The following is a 25,900-nucleotide window of genomic DNA, read 5'->3' on the forward strand; positions in this document are numbered from 1 at the left end:
AATGTCCTCCAGGTTCATCCAAGATTAGAAGGTGGTTTGCAGATTCATTGTTTTTCTTACTTTGTGTGTATGTACCAACATTTGTTTATCCAGTCTTCTATTTGAGGAACTTAGACTGTCTCCATCGTTTTGCTATTGTGAATGAATAATGCTGTGATGAACATTGGTGTGCATATATCTACTCGTCCTGAGCTCTGGTAGCATAGTGGTTATGAGTCTGGCTGCTAACCTAAAGGTCAGCAATTTGAAACTAACAGCCATTCAACGGGAGAAAGATGAGGCTTTCTGCTCCTGTAAAGATTTGCAGCCTCAGAAACCCTATGCTGAGTTGTTATGAGTCTGAACCGACTCCATGGCACACCATCACCACCGCCTTATACCAAGTAGAGGAATTGCTGCATCATACGGTATTTCTATCTCCAGCTTTCTACGGAAGCGCCATGCTGTTCTCCAGAGTGGTTGAACCATTTTACAGTCCCACCAGCAGAGTGGAAGGGTCCCAGTCTCTCCACACCCTCAGCCACACTTGTATTCTGTTTTATTGGACTTGGTTGTTACTGTTGGTGAGAGATTATGGCTTACTGAAGTTTTGAGTTGCATCTCTCTAATGGCTAATGACCATTTCTTCATAATGTTTGTTGGCTGCCTGAATATCTTCCGTGGTGCAGTGTCTGTTCACGTCCTGTGCCCATTTTTTAATTGGGTTGTTTGTCTCTTTCTTGTAGAGGTGTTGTAGTTTTTTATGACCTTTTGACTGTTACTGTTTGTTGGATTTTGTTTTGAAAACCTGCCATGCTTGCTTATCTCATTTCCTGCAAAGATCAGAAGCAGTGAGAATGGGCATTAAACTGCCTGCTCTGAGGACCACGGCCCCTCGGTTACCCTGCTGTGGCCTCTAGTTCGTGACACATTCTGAAGCTCGGACAGCTAACCGCCTGTTTTCCTCCCTTGTCTTTTTCTGAAAGTAATTTCATTCTGAAATCATACTTGGTGGGACCTGGGCCCAAAGATACTACCTGGTTTCTACCAGGAGATCAAGAGCTCCTGGATATTGGGAAAAAGGCACATTAACAACAGTTCATGCACTAACTAAAGGGTTGGAGGTTCAAGTCCATCCAGAGGTGCCTAGGGAGAAAGACTCGGTGGTCTACCTCCGGAAAACTAGCCACCAAGAACCCTGAGTCCAGTCCTCCTCAGACACACAGGAGTCGCTGTGAGTTAAGAGTCAACTCATTGGCAACAGGTTTTGATTTTCACCAGAAGGCCGGAGGGGCCCTGTCCTGTGGCACCTGTCCTAGGTTTCTGGGGCTCAGTCCTTGGCTGCTCTTATCTAGAACTCTTGGATTGAGCTCCCCCGCTGCTAGAATCCCAAGCATGCTGATGTGACTGTTCAGGCCTGCTTGCTTGCTGATTTTTTGAAGAGATCCCAGAGACCTGTTACTTCCCTTTCAGCAACCCCACTCCAGGCATCGTGATTAACAGACCCAACGGCACAGACGTGTACAGCGGTGTCCTCAAGGATTACACCGGTGAGGTGAGTTACTGGTCTGGTCTTACTCAGGGGCAGTGACTCCCCTTTCTTTCTTCCTGATACTTCTAGAATCAGAACCTCACTCGACCGATTGCTATTCTCTGTTCCTATGTCTAATTTCATGTTCATACCAGGATTTGCACGTGACATCATCTCTGAGTGTTTTGAAAGAAAGCAGAGCTAAGTAAATTTGTTTTTTGTCTGCTGAGGAAATTTGTTTTTTGTCTGCTGATAGCCTCTCGTCTTATACTTTAATCCTGATGATAGATTTCCTTTGATAATACCCAATTTTCTTTGGGGATTGTTGCTAACCTGATTAAAGATGAACTGTGTGTGTTTTTTATGAAAGTCAATTGTCTCAGCACTTGGCCTATGGAAAAATCTCAGGAGTTTGCTCAGATGTTGTTGTTGTTATTATATGCGTGGAGTCGGTTCTGACTTATAATGACCCTGTACAGGGTTTCCAAGGCTGTAAATCTTTATGGGAGCAGAAAGCCTCATCCTTCTTCCGCGGAACAGCTGGTAGTTTCGAACTGCTGACTATGAGATTAGCAGCCTGATTCATAACCACTTGCTCAAATAGTCTCCTGTTAATTACTCTTACTGTTGTTAAGCACCATCGAGTCAGTTCCAACCCATAGCAACCCTGTATAGGGTTTCCAAGGAGCAACTGGTGAGCTTGAATCACCGACCTTGTAGTTCAAATGGCTTTGCAGTCTGGCACATTAACAGGACTCCTGTTAATCACTAGTGGGTGCGTATTATCCCACTTCCTGTCCAGGCATTTGAGACCATTTAAAATTGACCCATTTAAAAAAAAAAACACCTTAATGACTTCAGCATCATGGTTTTCATAATCTTTTTTTCTTAAGCTCAGAGGGTTTTTAAAAACCAATAGTTCTCATGCCAATTACATTTGGTACATTATAGGTATAACATGGACGGTCTCATTTTTAAAAATGATTTCTTCCCGTGTATTTATATAAGGAAATGTTTGGATCTAGATGGTGAGTTTTGGGTGATTCTTTTATTTATTTTTTTCCCTTTGTACTTCTCTGTGTTGGTTGTTTTTAAATGAGCAGCGGTTGTTTATACAGGAGCCCTGGTGGTGCAAACAGTCAGCACACTCAACTACTAACCAAAAGGTTGGAGGTTTGAAACCACCCAACGGCACCTCAGAAGAAAGGTCTGGCGATCTGTTTTCTAAAAAGCAGCCCTTAAAATTTAAACTCTATGGAGTGCATTTCTGCTGTGCACACATGGTTGCCAATGAGTGAAAATCAATTTGATGGCAGCTATGTGTTTTAATCATTTATACAATGTCCCTCTCAGGATGTCAGTGTCTCTGGGACTCAGCCTCCAAGGCTGCAAGCAGCTGACAGGGGAGGACTCTGTGCTGATGTTTCTCCCTCCTCCTTCACTCTCTCTGGGGGTTTTCCTCTCCCTCTGGCAGTTGTTCCTCCTACCCGCATGTATAGGTCTCTCCACACGGACTCACAATGGCCCCAAAGCAAGGGCAGGAGGCTTCCTGAGTCTCCATCAGCCAAAAACAAGAGGCTCTTTGGGAAGAGCTTGTGTGCATGCCTCAGAATACAGGCCTTGCTCACTTGTCTGTCTTGTTTGTGAAGCGTTGGCTCTTACACCACGAGCCTTGCAGATGTATGGGTTGGGGGCCTGGGTCTACTCCTCACCCCCCAACCCACTGCTTGACAATATCAGCTGCATCTGGCTTTACCTCCCCATTCTTTGTAGGATGTCACCCCAGGAAATTTCCTTGCTGTGTTGAAAGGTGATGCAGAGGCAGTGAAGGGCAAAGGCTCCGGGAAAGTCTTGAAGAGGTAAGGCCTGTGTGTGGATGCCCACCTTGCTCAAGGACTGGGGGCCTCTGTACCTGTGAGAAGTTCCAGGGTGGAGAGCTCACCGTGACTAAAGGCAGACTGCACGGGGCTCTGCCTGGCAGCCCGCTTCTCCCTGAGATCCCCTGTCACCTGGTTCGTTCTTACCAAAACCGTGTGTGGTGTTTAAACTGCTGCCCCTCCTGATCTGGGCATCCTTGTTCTCTGCATTCCCTCCCATGTTGCTCACTGAGCAGGTGTGGCTCCCCTGTGGGCCAGCCAGGTTACAGGGCACCGTGCTGCCCGCTCTGTGCTTTGGTGGCAGGCCAGCTGCACAGGGAGAACAGAACAGACACGTTTGGGCTGGGGAAAGCTAGCTCCACGGCTTGTCCCACCTCTCCTTCCTGTCGTGCTCTTCCGTCACAACAGCGTACCTCCAGAGTCGCAGATACCTGGCCAGTGGTGGGATTTCTTTTTTTTCCCCCCTTTCCTTTTATGAAGCTTTCTTGGCTTCTTTCAGTTTTTTCCCATTAAGACTTGAAATCATCACAAAGCCATTTCCTAGGCTGGTTTTTACTTCGATGCCAGAGGTGAGACTCAGTCCAGCAAAGCTTAGGTGACACAGAGCAGAGAGGAGACATTTCAGCTCTTCATCTCTGTAACCCTGAGGCAGTCCTTCAGGTGGAGCCCTACCTGGCCAGGCTGTGTCTGGCTACATGTTCCAGCTCCCCTTACTGATTTAGGGGAGCTCTGGATGGAACGTGTCTGCCTGGTGTGAGTCCCCGTTGCCACAGCGTATGTGATACACCTTCCTAGAAAGGTCTCTCCTCCTCACCTGCTGTTATTCTAGAATTTCCTGGCTCCAGAATATGCCTGTGGGATCCGAGGGGCCCGAGAGACCTGTCTGCAGGACCCCTGGGCGTTTCTTACCTGGCTGGGTGACTGACCTCTCTGTTCTTGATGTGGGCAGTCTTGCAGGGAACCAAAGCAGTGAGCTCCCCGCAGAACTCTGCTCCCCTCTCGGAGGTGGCTCTGTTTCTGTCAGCTGCTAAGCAGGGGCTTATTTTGTCTTGGCAGTGGCCCCCGGGATCACGTCTTCGTGTACTTCACCGATCACGGAGCTCCGGGGTTGCTGGCTTTTCCTAACGATGATGTGAGTCTTTGTTCACGTTTCCAACGTTTTAACGGAGAATGAAAACAAAAGCTTATGTATTGAGACTTCAGCAGTAATGTGCGCTTTCTTTATGACCGTCCAGGGTTGGTTTATGTGTGTGCAGGATGGGGCTGGGGGACCAAGCGTGAAGTCTTTCCAAAAGCCAATCAGAACATTCCCCCTGCCTGTCTTCGTCTTTGTTGTTGTTGAAACTGTGCAGCCATATGCCAATTCAGCAGTTTCTGCATGTGGTATTCGGCGGCATCAATGACAGATTTTGAATCGAGCAGCCATTCTCACCCTCCATTTCTGACTTGTTCCCCTCCCCACTCACACAACTCATTGTTCAAATCCAGAGGCTGCTCCATGGGAGAAAGACCACAGCCTCAGAGACCTCTGGGCCAGCTCCCCTCTGCCCTACAGAAAGGAAGCAGGTTTGAGATGCTGCACTTAAAAAGCGCAGTATGCACTAATGAACTAGTCAAGGTGTTTCCTCCCGCATCACACATTGGTATCGCCTCAGGACTTACGTGTCTCAGGTGTGCTGCTCTAGACACAGCAGAACAAACCCTCCTGTCACCTGAGACAGTAATGAGTGGCCACGCACGTTCGCTCTTCCTTTAAATACGGTCGCCGTTCTGGGACCGTGCTACACGCCCTGTTTGTCTCTGTGGGCGGGGAGGTAGAAGGAATCACCAGCACTTCTCAGTGATTTCTCCTGCAGGTGTGATGTGAGATGTGACTGTCAGCATTCTTACCTTTTCAGCTTCACGTGAAGGACTTGAACAAGACCATCCATTACATGTACAAGCACAAGATGTACCAAAAGGTGATGGTGGGCCCTGGAGGAGGAGGTTGGGGCAGTCAGTGGAAGCACAGCCAACAGCTCTGACCGGCCATCTAATGGTGTAAAGTTGTGTTCTCTGGAAAGGCCCTCGTTTCGAGTAGTCTTGACCTCTGGTTCCTCAGGTCTAAGCTGCTATCATTCCAGGGCACCCTCAGTACCAGAGGGCTGGACTCAGTAGGTCTGGGCAGAACCTGAGCATTTGTCCTTCTGAGAGGTGTCCAGGTGAGGCTGACTCTGTTGGTCTGGGCCCTCAGCAGCAGGCATTTTGGACAGTTGGGGAGGCCAAGGTCACGCTGCCTTCTCCTTGGCCTCTCTGGCCTGCAGCAGTCAGCAGAAGGCTCTGGAGTGCTCATGCGTGAGCCTCTGAGAACAAGGAGAAAAGGAAGCCCCCAGCTGGTGTACTCTGAAACCGCACCCTGGTGTGGACAGGCGACGGCTTGCCGCAGCCCCCTCTTTGGCTCATGTCCTTTGCCTTCGTCTTCCAAGAGCTAGACCATTTTCCTCTCTTAGCGATGACTATATCGTGTCCCCTGTGTGACAGCACTTTGCGGCCTCTGGCAGCAGAGACATCTTCCGAAAGCACAAGAGAACGTCTCTGAAAGGAGGCCGGGGGATGGGCAGAGTGGTGCCTGGGGGTTGTGGGCTCATCGTGTCCTTCTGCCTCCCAGATGGTGTTCTACATTGAAGCCTGCGAATCTGGTTCCATGATGAAGCATCTGCCCGATGACATCAATGGTAGGTGGGGGGGAGCAGGGAGCTCACACATGGCCATCGTGCTTCCCGGTGCTCTGTGTCTTCAGGGACCTGTCCTCCGCTCTTGGAGGATCCTGACTTATCACCACCCAATACGGCAGAATGGAACTAGCCTATAGGGTTTTCCAGACTGTAAATCCAGACAGGAGCAGGTCACCAGGTAATTCTCCTGCAGAGTGGTTCGTGGGTTCAAATCGCCTCCATTCTGGAAGGCAGCCAGGCACTTAACCACTGCGCCACCAGGGCTCCTTGACTTGAGGGTTTGTGGTCAAGAAACCGGAGACTGCCTGTGAGCTTCACTTTCTCCTCCCAGTTCTGTAGCGCTACTTCAGGCCACAGTCCGGACGTGGGTTCAAGGGGATTCACAGCTTTGCACCAGCCTCAGTCCTCTGCCTCAAGTTGCTTGCTGGCTCTCTGATCTTGGGCGTGTTACTTAAATGGGGATAAAGATAGTACCTGTCCATTGGGAGAGTTCTAGAACGTTTGTCCAGCACAGTTCTGAGCCTGTGGCAGGCAGGTAGTAAATGGTTACACTGGCTTAGCCAGTCTGACTATGTTTTCAATGAATGTTAACTTTCTCTGGAAATGAAATTAGGTCCATCTTCTTCACATTCGGGAGCTGTGATATATATAATCTCTAAGCCTTCTTCTAAAGTATCTTGCTGTTGAGTATGCGTGTGTGCAGCTTTTTGTGATTTGAGTAGAAGTTCACCAAGTAAATTGGCTTTCCATTCAACAGTCCACACACACTGTTTCGTCGCATTGACTGCAGTTCCCACAGAGTGTCAGTTTTCTTCCCACTTCCTCCCTGCATTTCCTGTGTCCTTTCTTTCCTGTCTCGTCCTGCCCTCCGAGCATTAGCCCTGGGCGGATGGTGTCCCTTTGATCATGTTACCAGTGCTTTGCTTCCTGCTACCAAAAAGGAGTCTTCACACCTGGCTTCTTCTCTTTCACATGAACTTTAACCAACTCAACCAGTGGCTGTTTGGTCAGCCCCCAGCCCACGGCGGCCGCCATCTGTGTTGGAGTATAACTGTGCTTCATAAAGTTCTCAATGGCTTCTGTTTCAGAAATGCCTAAGTACCCAGGCCTTTCTTCTGAGGTACCCATGGTTAGCAGCTGAGTGCATTAACTGTTAGCACCATGCAGGGACCTCCTCCCATGAGCAGGGCTGACGCTCACAGCCTCATCTTCCTTCCTTTGCTTGTGCTGGTTGTAAATGGCTGGATTTGATTCCAGGAGGAGGGGCTTACACTTGTGTTCCACAACCAGGAGCAAAATAGGACAAAAAGATGTTTCCCGTTTCTCCTAGTTTATGCAACTACTGCTGCCAACCCCAGCGAGTCGTCCTATGCCTGCTACTATGACGAACAGAGAGCCACCTACCTGGGCGACTGGTACAGCGTCAACTGGATGGAAGACTCAGACGTGGTGAGCCCCGGGAGACTCAGGGTGGGCGGGCGAGGCCTAGCCATCAGGCCCTGAGTGTTGAAGGACTTCCCACGCTTACATTATCACAGGAGGACTTGACGAAGGAGACCCTGCACAAGCAATACCAGCTGGTCAAATCCCACACCAACACCAGCCACGTCATGCAGTACGGAAACAAAGTGAGTGTAGGCCCTGCACGCCTGCGGTCTGCCCGCTAAGTCCCAGGCAGACTGGCTGAGACGCTCTTGGGGAAGACGGTAAATCTGATGAGAGATGCCTCTCTACCATGAACTCTGCCCAGTTTTGGATCGACAAAGTGGCAAGATTTTAGTCAAGCTTTATAGGCAAAACCCTAGCATGCCAGGTCCCTAGAACATTAGGGGGCACAAGATCGTCCATTAAGACACTGACCACAGGACAGGCCTGACACACAGAGCTTACTCAGGTGATACCTGCCCTCTCTGAACCCCCACTCTGTGGCTTCTCTAGAGTCCTGCTTCACTGCAAATTATTAGTCTGTCACCTGAGCCCTGTCGGAATTAGAGGCTGTGTCCAGAAAGGTCCCAGGTGGTTAAATAGGCAAATCCGTCAGGCCCAGCCGAAGTCAAAGCTGGTGGCTGCAGAAGGCTTGGGCTGTCAGTGACAGAGCTGGGGCTAGGGTGGTTTGTTCAAGGAAGGTGACTTGCGCCGGGCAAGTGTGGCCGCTGACACCTGCTCGTGGGTACCTGCCTTGGCCCTCTAGAAGAAATACCTGTGAGCCTGCCATCTCTGGCCATCACCTGATCTCAGGATGCCCTGGAGACCTGGCCAGGCTTCTGGGTGGCCATGGGATAGAGGCAGAAGCAGAGGAAGACGCAGCTGAGCGTGGTTAGCACAGTCCAGGGTGGCCCCTGGCAGATGCCCCTCTGGCCCTGGCTTGCTCGATGGGAGACCCACATTTCCATTGCATACGTGGGCAATGGTCCCTGCTGTGGGAGAGCTCAGGCAGGTGTTGCTGGGCCTTCTGCTGAAGGTCAGCTGCACATCAGGCTGTGGTCATAGCCCTTCAGTGTCCGCGAGCCATCTGCAGTGAACTGTGAGCCTCATAGGGAAAGACTGGACCTGCGTCTGTGTCTCCCCACAGTCCATCTCCACCATGAAGCTGATGCAGTTTCAGGGCATCAAACACAAAGCCAGCTCGCCCATCTCCCTGCCTCCTGTCAAGCACCTGGACCTCACCCCTAGCCCCGAGGTGCCCCTGGCCATCATGAAAAGGAAACTCATGGCTACCAATGACCTGCAGGAGACCCGGGACCTTCTCCAGAAGATAGACAGGCATCTGGAGGTGAGTCGAGGTAAAGGGAGCCTTCCCAGGTTCCCTTTACCTGCTCTGGGTGTGCAGCATGTGTGACCCACGGTCTCTGTCCCTGGACAGCCACCCAGCACTATACAGAACCAGGTGCTGGGACGCCAGGGTCACCTTCCTTCCGCCTCTCGGGAGTACCTGGGAAAGGATGCCAGCCTTTGTATGTGTGTGAGACAGAAACGTGAGCAGAGCAGGCACCCTGACCATCACCCTTTGTTCACAGGAGGCCAACTCTCCTATGTCCTGCCTGAGAACGTGGCGTGTGGCTGGTCCCCCTTAACACCTGCTGCTCAGAAGCCATGTTTATCTGTTTGCGCGTTAGCGAATTACATAAAAATAATCCAGGCCACAAAACCCCTCTGAACCCTAGAGGCCAAAACACTTCTAACATGCGTACGAGGGGTCTGCTCCAAGGGGTGGGTCTGTCTCTAGGAGCTGTAGGTCTTTGTGGAGCAGGCAGTTGCTTTTTACCTCCTAGCTGTGATGTTGGGGCCACAAAGAGAGCATTTCCTGGGTGCTGCCCAGAGCTCTTGTCTCCTCAGCGCAGTGGAGAATGTTCTGTAGCCCTGCAGTTAAGAGTTTTCTAGGAGAGAGAGAAGAGAAGATGGTGGAATGTGTGAGAGCCGGAACTTGGGAGGGGGCGCGGGTCTGCTTGTGCCTCTGGGTCTCATGAGTTTTCACCTCTAATGGGACACATTTCTGTTGCTCTCTGTTAGTGAGAAACCTTTGTGTTTTCTGCTTCTGACAGAAAATCTCTTATCTTAATGGGTTTCTATGTTACACAGGTTCCCACTTTCACTGGTTTACTTGTCTTACATGTGCTTTTCTTGTGTCTGTGTTTTTTTAACTTTTTACTGTGAATTGAGTGAAGGTTGACAGTCGATCTTCAGTTTCGCATTCAGCAGATTATGCACTTGGTTTCATGTCTCTCCCTGCAACAACAATGAGCCTGCTTCCTCCCTGGGGCTCCTCTTTCCACTCTACCCCCCTTCCCAACGAGCCTCAACTTTGTATTTAGGGACATATTGCCCTTTTGATGTCGAATGATGTCATTCGTAGTGAGCATAACTCAGCAGTGTTGATGTCCCCGTCTATACTTCTTACTGCTTGGCTGTAAGTCCCACGAGTCCCATTCCAGACCTGAAGGTGCCCAAGGGCCACAGTCTCAGGTTCCTCCTGTCTCTCTGTCTCACCAGCAAGCCTGGTCCTTTTTCTAACATCCTGTTTTAAATGCATATAACCAATTTTCCTGAAAATGAGTGGGCATGTGTGGAACCAGCATATGTCATACGGAGGTGCTCGGGCATCTAGCTGCATACATGACTGATCCCAAGCTCTGTCTACTGATGCATACTACATTAGAAACAAACTCATATTTCAAAATAATTATTCACTCAAACAATAATCTATTTGTAGTAATTTTTTTTTCAAATGAAAAAAAAAAAAAAAGAACGATTTTCCAGCACAAAGGCAACTTTGGTAATAAACATGTCAGCTTTACATTTTTGCTAATTTTTCCTGTGCCCAGCTTCATGGAAGAATGCGGATTGTCACATGTGCTCCAGAATTCTCTGTGGTAGTAGTGATTTTTTATTCTTTTCACTTGAACAAATTAATTTTTTCATAGAAGAATGATGTTTGGGGTGAAGGGTCTGAAGAAGTTTGGTCTTACTCAGGTGTCTAGTTAGGAAGGAGGACACATCATGGGCCACGCTTTGAGGATGGGTGGTCTAACACTCAGTGGGCCTGGAGCCTTTGTTGAATTCAGACACACAGAGACTTGCTGGTAAAATCTGCTTTAATAGGGAAGACGTTTGCTCCTTCTGATACTGGTTTTCAGCGCCTGGGAGGAAACAATGGCTTTGTTGGCCCTTTTCTCACTGTTGGATGATCAACTCCGTTCACCAGACCTCAGCCTGCTTCACGTCACAGGCCCGCACCCCCTGTCCTTCAGGTTGGACGGGCCTGTTCTTGGAGAGTTTAGACAAATATTTCCACCATACTAAAAGATTCCAAAGAGACAGGGTCCTCCTAAAGATTTCTAGCTGTTTGGAAGCTTTGCATACGCCTCTCTTGCCCTCCTTAGACTGCATTTACTTTTTAATGGCTGGGATGTTTATAGGTGAGTTTTTTGTGTGTCTTGTTTTTAGATTTTTCTTTTCTTTTCTTTTTAATTGTAGAATTCATAGATAGCACCACAAACAATTTTTCAGGTAAACAATTCAGTGAGATCAGTGACCTCGGTCATGGTGTAGAACTGTCACCATTGTCCTTGGCCAAATTTTCAATCCCCATAAAGCACAGCTCCATCTTGGCGTCGGATTACGTGTCAGGTGCTGCGTGAAGTGGAGCCTGTAAATGCGCTTCTGCCCCGTACCAGGGGCGCTGCCTCCACGAGAGCTGCCTTGCCACACTGCGTGTCTCCACAGGCCCGGCACCTCATAGAGAAGTCTGTGCAAAGGATTATCTCCATGCTGGTGACATCTGAAGCGGAGCTGGAGGAGTGCCTCACCAAGAGAGCGGAGCTCACAGAGTACTCCTGCTACCAGGACGCTGCCACGTACTTCCGCACACACTGCTTCAACTGGCATTCCTCCAAGGTAAGCCCAGACCTGCCCCACACCTCGCCTGCACCCCGATGTAGGGCTTTCCCAGCGTCTTGAATCTGAAAGCCAAACTCGTGTTATCCACTGGGAAGCGCATCTAGTGCTATCCTGTCTTGGTTTCCCGCTAGAGCAGAAATACCACAAGGGGGTGTTTTGACAAACAGATTCATTTTCTCACAGTTCAGGCTGCTGGCTCTAGGGGAGGGCTGTTCCTCTCTGTGGGCTCTGGGGGAAGGTCTGGACTCTCTCAGCTGCTGTTCCTTGGTTCCTTTCAGTATTCATGTGACGTGGGAGGAGCTGTCTTCCCCAGTCTATACCACATCTGCTCTCTGTTTATCTCAGCAGTAATTGGCTGAAGACACACCCGGCCCTGACCAGGCCTCATTAACCCAAAGGCCATCCTTCATCATTCCCTGGTGAGATGGCCTCCACACATACGTGAAGGGATTCAGGTTCAAACAAATATTTTGAGGGGACACAATTTGACCTGTTAACAGTCACTTTGTAGAAGGCTGAAGCTCCACTCAGATGAGGAAGCAAAGGGTGTGTCCCCAAGGCCTTGGATGGGAGTGAGGAGGAAGGCTGTCCGAGTCACTAGACACAAGGCCTGGTCTCCAGACACTGTATGGTCCCAGCATGTCAGGGTCCTGCCCACTTCAGCCTCCACACTCCTGCTGTCCCTGCCTCTCAGCACTTGCTCCTCAGCAGCCCCCATGCCCCCTCCCCACTGGGTCTGCTCTCACCCTCCCTCCCTGACCCCCATGGAGGGGACAAGAGCACAGGTTCCTGCAAATGGCAGAAGGTCAGGGCTGGCGGGCAACTGACAAGCTTTCTGGTGAGTATCACCTTGTGCAGCCCACAGGCCAAATCTGGCAAATTACAACATATTTGGGTTAAGAGGAAGTGAATTTAATGACAGGTCAGGTGGTTTTTTTATTACTTTGTCTCTTGTGTTTATACATAGTTTTGCAGTATATTATTTGCTGATGTTATCACTCTCAACCCCAAAGACCAAGATCAGATTTATAAAGATACCAATCACGGTCAAACCCACTACTGTCAAGTCCATTTCAACTCGTGGTGACCTTACAGCACAGAGCAGAATTGGTTCTTAGGATTTCCGAGCCTGTAAATCTTTATAGGAGTAGGCAGCCTCATCTTGTGAGTTTGAACCACCAACTTTGCAGTTAGCATCCCAGTGTTTTAACCCACCATGCCACCAGGGCTCCTGATAACGGTGGTGGTGGTAGTGTGCCGTGGAGTGGGTTCTGACTCACAGCGACCCTGTATAGGGTTTCCGAGACCTCAGCTTTCTCCCACATTCCACTTGTAGTTTCAAACTGCTGACCTTGAAAGTTAGCAGCCCGACTCGTAACCACTATGCTACCAGAGCCCCTTTAACTGACAGTAAGAGGCAATAATAATGCCTTTTAAAATAATAATGCTTTTTTTTTAAAAAAATGAAGCATTTAACTTGTGTCAGAACTGACGGAGTAGGCGTGCCAGAGCCCTGTTGCTAGTCGGGGCTACAGACATGGCATGTTCACATAGGAAGAATGGAGAGCTGGTTGTTCAGTGAAATGATGACAGCTTATCCCATCTTCTCTTGGACATTTTCTTCTAGTACGAGTATGCGTTGAGACATTTGTATGTGCTGGTCAACCTCTGTGAGAAGCCCTACCCAGTGGACAGGTGAGTCAGCGTTTGAAGGGCATTTGGAGGGGTCAGTTCTGACTGTTCAGCACACAGGCAAGGTTGTCTCTGCCAGCTCCTGCCTCCAGCTGTGTTCTAGATCCTTCTGCCAGTGGAATTCTGACTGGCTGCGTTTCCAGTGCTAATTGTTGGGTGGCTCTTTCACAGATTACTTCCTGTTCTGTGTTGGGTTGTGTCTGTCATTCCTGCAGAGCTGACACACTTCACAGAGTGAGTCCTCCTGTCTCTTTCAGAATAAAGCTGGCTATGGACAAGGTGTGCCTCGGTTACTACTGAAAAACTACCTTTCTGTCGCCTCCAAGTGTGAGCACTGCCGCGGAAATGCTGAGACAGACGAGTGGACCTGCCCCAATCCTCTTGGGGAATGCAGTTGGGCCTTTCTCTGACCAGGTGGCTCCCACACCTTCAAGTAAATGCCCAACCTACTGCAGGCCGTGTGTGATGCTCTGAGAAACAACACATTTGCATGGATCAGGCTGTGTGTTGAGAAACGTTTTCGCTTTTTATGAGGTTCTTTCGCTCACTCGTTTGAAGGAGGAAGACGTTCACTTGGGCTCCTGTAGCCAGTGAGAGAGTCTTTGCTTCGAGGAATTTGAGGCGAGTCACAGCTGAAACCTAAGCCTACAGAATGATTCTACTGAAGAGGAGGGTCCTCCGTCCCCAGTGAAAACCTATTAGAAAATCTCATGATTTTGGTTGCTTTTGTATTTTATTCTGCAGTAATGGACAAGTCTTAAAAATAAAGATTGATTGCCGAAACCAAGTGTTAACTGCTAGCACCTGGCTTTGTGGCGTGTGCTCCTGACCTCTCCTTGTGTCTTTTCAGGCCGCATCACCCCTCGCTCCCCTCTGACTAACCTCGATGCTGTTTCATACTGTAGGAAAAGCACTGGATTGCTAGCTTCAAACCCACCAGCCAAGCCTCAAAAACCCTACATGGGGTCGCTGTGAGTCAGAACCGACTCCATGGAATGGAACAGCAACACTGCTTGGACTTTGCAGCTTCCAATCTTGGCTTGCCCTGGAATGCCTTTCCCTTCATCTCTCTAGACCCTATACATCTCTCTACTTATTCTGAACCTTCCTCCGATTTCCCGCTCTTCCCACCAGTCACAAGTCCCCCTTCCTGCATCTGTCGCATTTGATGCAGCATGTACTGGAGGCTCCCTTACAACACATGCAGACAGGGAGATGGGTCCCGAGAGCTCCCTGAAGGCAGAGGAATGTCTGGCCCATTTCCCTCAGCCCAGGGAGGTGTGGGCCTGTTAGATAGAGACAGGTAAGGGTTACTCACACTGCACCCCTGCCATGGAATGTTAGGCAATAAAAAGAATGAAGTACCGATATAGGCTGCAACATGCACGAACCAGGAAAAGATCATGCCGAGTGAAAGAAGCCAGCCACAGACGATGGTAGGCTGGATGTTTCTAGGAACCATCCAGAACAGGCACATTTATACAGACAGGAAATGGATCAGTCATTCCCAACCATCAGTGAGGTTTCCTGGGGGTGTCAACATTAAGCATTCAACTACTAGTCAAAAGGGTGGCAGGGCTGAGCCCTCCCAGGGACTCTTTGGAAGAAGGACCTGCTGATCCAGCTTCAAGATCACAGATTTCCATGGGAAAAAGACCATGGTGCTCAATTTTCTGCTGACCCGTCACACAGGTTGGAATGGGCTCTGCCACAGCTGATGGAGGGGAGGCAAGGATGGCGAGACATACTTCATACATACTATCAGACATACCTGGAGAAGGACATTGTGCTTGTTAAAGTGGAAAGTCGGTGAAAAAGAGGAAGGCCCCCAAGGAGATGGATTGCTAAGTGGCTGCAGCAATGGGCTGAAATGTAACGATTGTGGTGTTGGTCCAGGTCCGGGCAGTGTTTCCTGCTTTTTGTGCACAGGGGTGCTAATAGTCGGAACTAACCTCATGGCACCTAACAACAACTTTATTTTTTACCTTTCCATTATCAAATACAAGGAGCTCTGGTAGCGTAGTAGTTACGAATTGGGCTGCGAACTTTAAGGTCAGCAGTTTGAAACCACCAGCTGTTCTGCGGGAGAAAGATGAGGCTTTCTGGCCCCGTAAGGATTTACAGCCTCACAAACCCTGTACAGGGTCGCTATGAGTCGGTTCCGATTCCATGGCACATTACCCTGACACATAACCACCACCACCACCATTATCAAATATAACCATATATCAAAAAAAAAAAATCAGAACAAAGCAAAACTGATAAAACGTATTGTCCACCTTTGCTCCAAGGTTCCCGCGGTGTTTTTCCATGGTGTTTCTGTTCCCCCGTTTGGTCTCACCCAAGATGTCGGCTCCAGGCCTCCGAGCCCAGCCCGGCAGATTCTAAAGTACGTGATTTTTTACTTCAGCTTCAAGTTCCACTAGCTATAAGCCTTCAAACTTTTAAAATATTCTTATCTCTGTGGTTCCGAGTTTGGGAGCTCTGCCCTGGATCTGCTTTGCCTGGTATTCTGTGATATGGCTGGCGGCGAACTTCACTAGACCTCCACCCTAGCCGCCATCAAGCCCCGCCTCAACAACTTTTGTAAAAAAGAGAATGTCTTGAGTCTCCACCGAATGACCAGCTGTTTCCTGTTAAGTTTTCATTGGTTTTACGGGCTGCACACTGGTGGGGCTGCTCACATGTTCTTTAGATCCCCAAAACTTTTAGCAGCTGGGTCTTTGGTCTGATCCCTTTGGCAGGATTATAGGTGGCACTGTGCTCTTCAATTCAGGGGCCCTGGTAGCCCCCTGTTAAAGTGATAGGCTGCTAGCTGAAAGGTCAACAGTTTGAAAGCATCAGCCATTCCACAGGAGAAAGTTGTCTGCTTCCATAAAGATATGGAAACCCTATGGGGCAATTCTAGCTGCATGAAGTTGGTTTGGTGTTGGTCTTGGCGCTCTTTCATCTGGAGCACACTGATTGGTTGTGCTTTTTCATGTCAGCAGTCAATGATGTTCAATGCCTAGATTCGTTCATTCACTGGACGGCTGTAAGATGGTGAAAATCCAATTCTGCCATTTTGTTTTAAATGGACTGACTATACTGAGAGAGTTCCTCTTACCTGTATTTGGTTGCCTGTTGGTACAGTTCACTTAGGAAAAGCTGGACCATGCTTAATTTTGACCTCATCGTTGACCTCCTTTTTGAATTGGTTCCCTTTCACCCTCAGAAGATGACCAGTTAACTATGGGGTTTAAACTTGTCATGAGTTTCAACCTATCATAATTCTCTTTCATATTGAAGCGCAAAATGGCCGTTTTTGGCCAGTGGACCCCTCCAAGTCAGCTCCGTCTTAGTCCTCTAGTTCTGCTAAAACAGATACCACCAGGGGATGCCTTTACCAAACAAATGTATTTTCTCACAGTTTGTTGTTATGTGCCGTGGAGTCGGTTCCGACTCATAGCAACCCTGTACAGGGTTTCCACGGCTGTAAATCTTATGGAAGCAGAAAGCCTCCCATGGAACAGCTGGTAGTTTCGAACTGCTGACCCTAAGGTTAGCAGCCCAATTCATAACCATTACACTCACTACCAGAGCTCCTTTTCTCAGAGTTTAGGAGGCTCAAAGTCTGAGTTCAGAGCACTAACTCTGGAGAAAGGTCCCAGTCTCCTCTCAGTAGCTGTAAGCCCAGCATTCCTTGGACAGCTCCATGTGTCTCAGCATAAATCGTCCTCTGAATCTAGGAACTTCACAGCGCAGGGAATCCAGGTTCAAGGCTGCACTTCCCTCCTGGCTGATCTCTCATAGTGGTGTAGGTCCCTCTGAGCTCTGTTTGCTGGTATCATGCCTCATGGCCATCACAGAAATGTGGGTTTACGATACATTGAGAGAATCACATCAGAGCAGGGCTGAGCACATACCACATCATGGGGGAAGGGATCACATTCTATTAGATCTCAGCATGGAAGGATTAAGGAATTTTGGTAGCATAGTGGTTCCAAGTGGGCTGCTAACTTCAAGGTCAGCAGTTCGAAAGTACTAGCTGTTTCGTGGGAGAAAGATGAGGCTTTACAGCCTCAGAAACCTTATACAGGGTTGCTATGAGTTGGAACCAACTCGACGGCACTTAATAACAACAACAAAGGTGTCTTAAAGATAGTCCTTGAGATAAATCTACGTTTGGAAACAGAGACCATAGCCATTGTTAACCGTGTGGAACACTGTTCCTCTCGACACCTGTGAGGCTGTCATGAGTTGTTGGCAGCGGCTTGTTAGAAACTCTTTTTGTTTTGTGCTGCCAACCAGGACCATTCATGGCCCAGCTGGACCTGCATCTTCAGCTTCACCTACCACCACTCCTTGCTGCAGATTTTATTCTCCAGGGGTCTTGAGACAACCCATTCCCCACAGGCAGCACACTCTGAATCCACGTGTTCACGTTCTCCCTTTGCCCTTGATAACTGAAGAGGCCGAAATTGACCCAGCTTGCCAAAGGACTTTGTTACAACAGGATGCAAAGCAAGAGCTTCAGTGTGATCCCCTTTTTCAACTCTTACCGATTGAATTCTATCCTCCCCCAAAAGCGATGCCAAAATCTGTAAATGTGATCCTGTGTGAAAGGGGGTTTTCTTCTCTTATGCTAAGGAGGCCTGAGCAGTGTGGGCTCCAACCCTGACCCGTTGTGCATGGGGTTTTATAAAAGAGGAACAGATCTGTCATGGGAAAAGGATGCATCTACCAGCCACGAAACACCAAGCAATGCCCAGGGTGCAGAGACTGAAGGCTCTTCTCTGGACCGAGCCCTGAATTTAGATTCAGTCTCCAGAACCATGAGAAAACGAATTGTTGCTCTTCAAAGTCACCCACTGTATGACTTTTTATTATACCTGTCAAGTCCCCTGGGGTGATGCAGAGGCAGGACCTGGGGAGGCTGAGGAACCCCAAGTGTAGGAGACCACAACATTTTAAAAGGATGGTTCAGTGGTAGCATTCTCCTAGGTTTGATTCCCAGCCAATGGCCCCGTGTACTTGTGCGATCTTGTGGGATAATGCACTGGACCGCAAGGTCTGTTTGACCTGCAAGGTCGACTTCAAACTCACCAGCTGCTCCTTGGAAACCCTGTACAGGTTTGCTATGAGTTGTAACCGACTCAAGGGCACTTCACAACAACAACATGATACTGAGCAGGCTAAGAGGGAAAAGTGTCGCCAAACCAAACTGAGGATTTGCCACCTGTCACTGTATGTAGTCAGTTACAGAGATGGGAAGTGATCCAGTCCACGCTTTATTAACAGAAAGTCAGCAGTCTGGAGGACAGGAGAATAATCTCTCAAAACTGTCCTGTCCTTCACCAAGGACAGGCACATTATATAAAGTAAGTTGCATTTGGATGTAACTTATTTTAACATCAGGATAGCATTCTTTGGAAAAAGAAATAATAAAACATTAAACTTCCTCAAACATCCAACCTTTAGGGAAAAAGAAGCAATAAAGCAAAAACCCCCTGAAACATTCCACCTTTAGGGTCTCAGCTTAGTTCTGAGATAACTCTCTGGGTGGGCTTAAGTGCATCCTGTTCTCCTTCTATGACCATGAGGTCATCTGGGCTAATTTTTAAACCAACTTCATTTGCAGGGTCCTCATTCTTGAGAATAATGACTAAATCTGGTGTCCTGGTATAGCGCTGTGGGCTGATGCACCGGACTGCAAAGTCACTTGAACTATAAGGTCAGTGGTTCAAGCTCACCAGTCCTTGGAAACCCTATACAGCATCGCTATGGGTCGGAACCGACTTGACAGCACTTAACAACAATGACTAAACCAACACTGTTTTGTTTAGGTCAGTACATCCATGTGATCACTAAGAAAGGTCTGGCGATCCACGTCTAAGAATCAGCCAATGAAAACCCTGCGGCTCTCAGCAGTCCCACCCACTCCTTCCCCCTGGAGTGAGACATTGTCTTCCTCTGTTATCCTGGTCTAGAGAAAACCTGCCTCTAGTTTCCAAGTCTATTTGCTATTGAAACAGCCCTACAATGATGTTGTTAAATGCTGAGGAGCCACCTCTGACTCATAGCCACCCTCTATTGGGTTTCCGAGGAAAGGCTAGTGGTTTTGAAACACCGACCTTGTGGTTGGCAGTCCAATGCTTACCGTATAGCGCCATACCAGGACTCCATGTTGTTATTGATAAGTGCTGTGGAGTCAGTTCTGACTCATAGGGACCCTGTATAGGCTTTCCAAGGAGCAACTGGTAGGTTTGAACCATTGACCTTGTGGTTAGCAGTCCAGTGCTTACCCTACAGTGCCACACCAGGACTCCATATACTATATGGATCAAAAGTTGTCCATGCCTTTTTTCAAGTCTTTCTATTCTTTTAGGTTTTTATTGTGATTCCGGTGAAAGTTTACAGAGCAAATTGGTTTTCATTCAACAATTCATACACAGCCTTCTTCCCCCTTCCTTCCTGTTTTCCATTTCCATTTGTGTTTCTTTCCTATCTTGTCATCCATTCGTTTACTCTGGTCCTCCTGCTCTCTTCCTCACTGAGGCTCGGGGTGAATTCAGTTCTAGGCTGGAAGGGTGACTTAAGACCATAGTCTGGGGGTTCTGAAGTTTGGTCTTTTTTTTATGATTTTGAGTTTTGTTTCATATTTTTCAACCACTCTCTCCAGGACCTCCTATTGTGACCCCTTTCAGAGTGGTCAGTGATGGTAGCTGGGCATGTCTAGTTCTTCTGGCCTCAGGGTAGTAGAGCCTGGGGTGCACACAGCCCATTAATCCTGGGGATGAGTTGTTTCCATAAGTCTTTAATTTCCTCACTCTTCTTTGCTCTGGACAGGGAGAGACCAGCAGCTGTGCTTTAGTCTTCTCAATCTTGTAGCTTCTCTAGAAAGTCATGGTGCGTTGTCTCCCACAATCCTTCAGGGGTCCTCCAACCCCTTCTGTTCCATCCTCCAAGCCTGTCCCCAAGCAGGGCATCTGGCTCCCCACAACCCCAGGTCCCACTCTGCCCCACCCCCTGGCCACTAAAAACACCCCCCTGGTTCAGTTACCCCTCAATTTGAGTTTTCCTGGATCCAGTCTGGGCCATACAGTGTTTCTGGGTGAACACAGTCTCACGCCAGGGTGCAGAGTTTGACAAACGGGGTCAGAATGCTCCGTGGGATTCTGGAACTACCTCCATGAGCAATGCCATAGGCCTGAATTTATTTCCCTTTCTGGTGTCCCCACCCCCACCCCAGGAACCTGCAGCAAGCCTGGACAATCAGGGAAACTGAGGAAGCGAGAGGCAGTGGCTTGCTGAGAACCAGCTCATCCTGGCTGGAGCTGGCTGGCTTTCTGAGTTCCCTCCTGGCTTAGGGCTTGCGTGGGCTGTGACCTCCATTTCCAGAGCGCCTTCCCAGAAGGAAAGCTACCGCTGTGACTCAGCACTTTCCTCGAAGTCCTGGGAAGAGGGAGGGTTTGTTCCTGCTATAGCTGTGCCTGCCCTCTGTCCCCAACCCCCGTGACTCTGACGCACAGGAGGCAGCCAGTGCTAAAGTCCAGCTAGCAACCGCACCTACCAATGTTCTAGATGTGGACTCAGGGCAGCTGGGGACCAATAGACTAGTCTGTGCATGTGTGTTGGGGATGGGTGGGTGTCCACGCTGCACGCAGAGCCCCCTCATCTCTCGACCCTCTTCCCTCCAAGGACCCCCCTCTTTTCTCTGCACGTGGCACCAGCAGACTGGTTCTGTTCCTTTAGCAGAAACTTGCTCCTAATGTGGGCCCACTCAGAGACCACACTAAGGGCTGGTTTGGTACTCGTGGGGATGGACAGTATCTTATACTCACCTGCTGGGGGTGACCGTGGGGCTGAGAGGACCAGGGCTGCCCCAGCTCTCTGTGGAAACCCTGGACGGTTTCTCCCAGCCTAGCTCTTCAGCCCCAACCTGGGACAGGGAAGGAGGGGACAAACACCATTTGTTCATATGTGTGTCCTGACCCCCTTGGACACACACATGACTCTGACTCCAACTCTTTGCTCTGGTTTTTACTCTGGGCCCCTAGGTCCACCAGGACCGGGACCCTCCATCTGAGACAGGTTAAGAGAGCCCCAAGGCCAGCCCATCCCAGGTTCAAACTCTGCTTGACCTCCTACCAGCTGTGGGACATTGGGTAAGCCAGGACACCTTTTTGCCTTGATGTCTCCATCCATAAACACCACTATCAGGGGCCCTGGGAAGGATTAAGATGAATGCAAGATACATTTGCACTGTCCCATCTCCCGGGGACAGGGCCTTGCAGATGGCCAGCACTCTGAGTAGCTCTGGTGCTCAGGTGAGAGGTCCTTCTGGGATGAAAATGACAGAATCCAGGATGGTGGGATACAGAAGATAACTGGGTTACAAGGCAAATGGAGTCAGTGCCCCCAAGAACTGACTGGGGCCCCCAAACCAGTGCAGGCTTTCAGAGGACCAGCTTGGCGGGGCAGGAGGGCCTTTCTGAACCCCACCTAGGAATGAGCTGCAGCCCACTCAAGAACGGAGATGTCATTTCCAAAAGGGCTTTTATTAAACAATCCCATGGTGCCTCCTGGCTTGTTTGCAGGGGACAGACTGTCTCAGGGCTCTCCTGCAGCCCATGCCTCTGGGGAGCTGACCTTGCTTGGGACCCCTGGTGTGTGCTGGCTGCTCTTGGGGGCTCAGGACTATGAGAGAACTGGGCGCTGGTAGCAGAAGGCAGGCTCCATGCAGGGAGGGGGCTGTCTCTCCAACACACTCCCTGATAACTGTACACGCTCCAGCTCCAGCATGGAAGGCACAGCTGTGGCCAGTCCTGAGAAGACTGAAGATCAGGCTGGGCATGGAGGTGGCAGAGGGACCATGTGTGAGCAGGGGGCAGTGTGGGCTGTTGGTTGCACTGGTTGGAAACTCCCTTTCTTCTCTGGGTCTCAGTTTCTCTTTTTGGCTAGTGGAGAAATTGGCCTGGGTCTCCCAGGGCTATGATTCTCCCTCAGGAAGCACCTTTGGCTGCTGTTTCATTTAATTTTCACAACCATCCTGGGAGGTCGGGCTAGGCACACTCAGTGGGCTGTGTGTTTGTGTAACATGTGTGTTTGTGTAACGTGTGCTTGTGTAACATGTGTGTTTGTGTAACATGTGGTCTGCCCTGCTGGGAGTATGTGTCTGTGTGCCCAACTTTGCACTGGTGTGAAAGAGTGATCAGAGGTTGGGACTTATGAATGTGTGAGTGAGCATAGCTGTGGGTGACTTGGGGGTGAGCGAGGGCAAGCCCAGCTTGGGCATTCCTCTACCCATGGTCAGTCTTTGTAACTACTGCCACTGGAAGGGGCTTTCACAGGAAGTTGGGTTCTCGCACAATAAGGTAGGGTGGGCCCCCACCGCTGTCCAGGGGCCGGTACACAAAGTGGAAATCGAGCTTGGGTTCACTTCGTAGCAGGTAGCCCTTGATGTAGTGGGGCAGCGCATCGTCCGCCAGCTGGAAGCAGCGCCCATCCACCAGCACGAAGAGCCGGTGGTCCTTGGGCTGCGCCACCTCGAACTTCTCAGCGCACTGTTCGCACAGTGCATGGGCCAGCGTGTCTGCCCGCGATGCCAGTGTTCGTGACTGATTCTCAGGTTCCAGGTATGACACACAGATGAAGTCCTGCAGGACAGATGGAGGGACTGCGGTCAGCCCTGGGGTCAAGCGGACATCCCATCTCACCCCACCCCTGTGGAAGCTTGGACCAGGGAGCAGAGCCTGTACCAGAGTCGGGACACTTGTGTCCTCTTCCTCTCTCTGTGCCTACACCTGCGGTGTGACCACCCCCCTCTCTGAGCTCTCAATGGGGCTGAGCATTGTGGGGGATTCAGGATTGTCTCTGAGTCTTTGCTCTGAAGACAGGCTCCCCTGCTGGTCAGTCTAGTCATCCATTCCGGTCCTTCTCTCTTCCTCACTGAACCCCCTGGGCTCCAGGTGCAATGCCGAGTGAATAAAATAGGAGGTGCAGACCCTACCCCAGAGCACCCCACCTTCAGTGGGGGCTGCAAAGCAGGCGGGACACTTCAGCCACTTTGGGGCCAGAGGAGGAGCAGGAAAGTGGGGTAGTCAGAAGGGAAGGCTTTGTGGTAGGTTGAGGGACAGGAGCCCAGCAGGAAAGATGGGGGCTTTAGGACAGTGGAGTGGGGCCCCACACAAGCAAGGAGGGCCTGGGTGAGGGGAGGTCCGGGGGCTGGAGCACAGTACACACTGGTCCCTTCCTCCTGTAGCTCTGGGAGGGAGGATGTTCCTTGATATGCCTGGCTTTGAATCTGCTGTCACTTACTTGATCTCTCTGAGCCTCCATTTCCTCAATTGTAAACTGGAGTAACATCAGTCCTATGTCGGGGTTGTGAAAATGCATATAAGAACAGTCTGGAACACAGCCTTTCCCTTTCCCCAACCACCCTTGGGCAGGTAGGAAACGGTGTGCAGGGCTGCCCCCTTGTGGAAGGAGTGAGAATAGCAAGGTTCACAGCTGGTGAGTATCTGAGTAGACCCACTCCCTCTGTGGGTCTTAATGGCTGCCTGTGCTTTCCGTAGGAACCCTGATGGCACTGTTGGATAAGCACTGGGCCAAAAGATCGGTAGTTCAAACCCACCAGCTGATTCTTGAGGGAAAGATAAGGCTGTTTGCTCTTGTAAAGATTTATAGACTAAGAAACTCCATCCAGGGCGGCTAGGATTTGGAATCAACTCGATGGCAGAGGATTTAGCTACTTTGGTGCTTTCCTGAGCCCCTTATAGACTTCCTGAGGGCTCTTTAAGGAGTCCTGGTGGTAGAGTGGCTGCTAACGGAAAGGTCGGTGGTTCAAATTCACCATGCTACATAGGGATTACCCACTAAGCCTGATGCTATCCACTCCTGACTCGTAGTACCCTACATCCTAGTGACCCCGGAGGACAGAGGAGAACTGCTCCTTCAGACTCCTTAGAACTGTAAACCTTTCCCAGAGTGGCTGGTGGGTTTAAACTGCAGATTTTGTGGTTAGCAGCCCAATACTTAGCCCACAGTGCCAACAGGAAACCCTATGGGGCAGTTCTACTCTGAAATCCAGAACAATGGATATGTATACATATATATCAATTAAGGAGTTCTAGTGTGGCACTGTGGGTTAATGCGCCAGACTGCAAAGCTGTTTGAACTTCAAGGTTGGCAGTTCAAGCTCACCAGCTGCTCCTCAGAAACCCTATACAGGGTCGCTATGGGTTGGAACTGACTCGACGGCACTTCACAACAACAATATCAATTAAAAATATATTTTAAAAGGAGTTCTTTAAGGAGCCCATGGAGCTCTGGCATGGCACTGTAGGATAAGCACTGGACTGCAAGGTTGGTTTGAATCACAAAGTCAGCAAAGTCACCAGCGTCTCCTAGGGAACACTATACAGGGTCACTAAGAGTTGGAATCTACTTGATGGCACTTAACAACAACAACAACAACAAGCCCTAGTGGTGAAGCGGGTAAGTGCTCACCTGCTAACTGAAAGGTCAGAGGTTCGAACCCAGCTGCTGCCCCACTGGAGTAAAGTCCTAGTGATCTAGTCCACCATCTAGGACTGCTACGAATCATCAGTAACAATGGGTTAAGGGCCCTTTCAGGTTCCTGGTGGCAGAAATGGTTTGCACTTGAGCAATACAACCTTGCTTGCAGAAAGTGAAGGAGACTTAAAAACATTTACTGATGAAGATCAAAGAGCACAGCCTTCACTATGGATTACATCTCAATGTCAAGAAAACAAAAATCCTCACCACTGGACCAATAAACAACATTCTTATCAATGGAGAAAAGATTGAAGTTGTCAAGGACTTCATTCTTCTTGGATCAACTATCAACACTCATGGAAGCAGTAGTCAAGAGATCAGACAACGTATTGCATTAGGCAAATCTGCTGCACAAGACTATTTTAAAGTGTTGAAGAGCAAAGATGTCAGCTTGAGGACTAAGGTGTGCCTGACCCAAGCCATGGTATTTTCAATAACCTCATATGCATGCGAAAGCTGGACAGTGAATAAGGAAGATCATAGAAGAATTGATGCTTTTAAGTTACGGTGTTGGAGGAGAATATTGAAAGTGCCATGGGCTGCCAAAAGAATCAACAGATCCATCTCACTATGAGTCGGTACTGACTCGATAGCACCTTACAACAACAACGATGATGGGAGTTATTTATATCATGGAAATCAACCCCGACTTTTTCGTCTCTCTCTCAAGTCAGCTACTACACATTGATCAAGATGCCATTCATTGGTGGGGGATGTGGATCAGCTTCGTAGCTTAGAACCTGCACCTCAGAGGCGGAGATCATTTGGTTCTCACTGTGCTGATTAGGACAAGGCCTAGAGAGGGCAGAGCACTTGTTCAGGGTCACACAGCAAGCTAATACAGACAGGGGTCTCTTTGCTCCAGTAGGCCTGGGCTCTGCCCATTACAGAAGGGCTATGTTGGAAGCCAGGAGTGGAACACACAACTGGCTACTCCAGGTGTGCTCCCTGCCCTGGGTCATGACACGAGAGACATGGGCCTGCCCTCCCTGACTTTACAATGTAGTGTGACGCCTGTATGGTGGGACACGTAGCAGCATGGAGCCCAGAGAAGCACGTAGAACGCAACCCACGGGGGTCAGGGAAGGCTTTCCCAAGGAGGGGCTGTGGAGGAACTGAGTTGTTGGGAAGGATGGGCAGCAGCGAACTGC

At 49.5% G+C, this 25,900-nt stretch overlaps 2 protein-coding genes across 2 annotated transcripts in view; one reads left to right on the top strand and one right to left on the bottom strand.

Annotated features, from left to right (window-relative positions):
- LGMN (legumain) overlaps positions 1-13,490 on the top strand; it is a 50,296-nt gene extending 36,806 nt beyond the window's left edge. The window contains exons 3-13 of the mRNA XM_006839561.1: positions 1,453-1,534; positions 3,284-3,369; positions 4,444-4,519; positions 5,286-5,348; positions 6,035-6,101; positions 7,432-7,550; positions 7,640-7,729; positions 8,674-8,874; positions 11,325-11,495; positions 13,126-13,193; positions 13,448-13,490. Of these exons, the coding sequence (XP_006839624.1) occupies positions 1,453-1,534; positions 3,284-3,369; positions 4,444-4,519; positions 5,286-5,348; positions 6,035-6,101; positions 7,432-7,550; positions 7,640-7,729; positions 8,674-8,874; positions 11,325-11,495; positions 13,126-13,193; positions 13,448-13,490 (1,066 nt within the window). The remainder of the gene's footprint in view (positions 1-1,452; positions 1,535-3,283; positions 3,370-4,443; positions 4,520-5,285; positions 5,349-6,034; positions 6,102-7,431; positions 7,551-7,639; positions 7,730-8,673; positions 8,875-11,324; positions 11,496-13,125; positions 13,194-13,447) is intronic.
- Positions 13,491-22,499: 9,009 nt separating this feature from the next.
- Positions 22,500-25,900, bottom strand: part of RIN3 (Ras and Rab interactor 3) — a 117,510-nt gene continuing 114,109 nt past the window's right edge. Inside the window, exon 10 of the mRNA XM_006839562.1 lies at positions 22,500-22,828. Coding sequence (XP_006839625.1) covers positions 22,517-22,828 — 312 coding nt within the window. The 3' untranslated portion in view covers positions 22,500-22,516. The remainder of the gene's footprint in view (positions 22,829-25,900) is intronic.

The sequence above is a fragment of the Chrysochloris asiatica genome, unplaced genomic scaffold (genome assembly GCF_000296735.1).
Source record: "Chrysochloris asiatica unplaced genomic scaffold, ChrAsi1.0 scaffold00025, whole genome shotgun sequence".
Lineage (NCBI taxonomy): Eukaryota > Metazoa > Chordata > Mammalia > Afrosoricida > Chrysochloridae > Chrysochloris > Chrysochloris asiatica.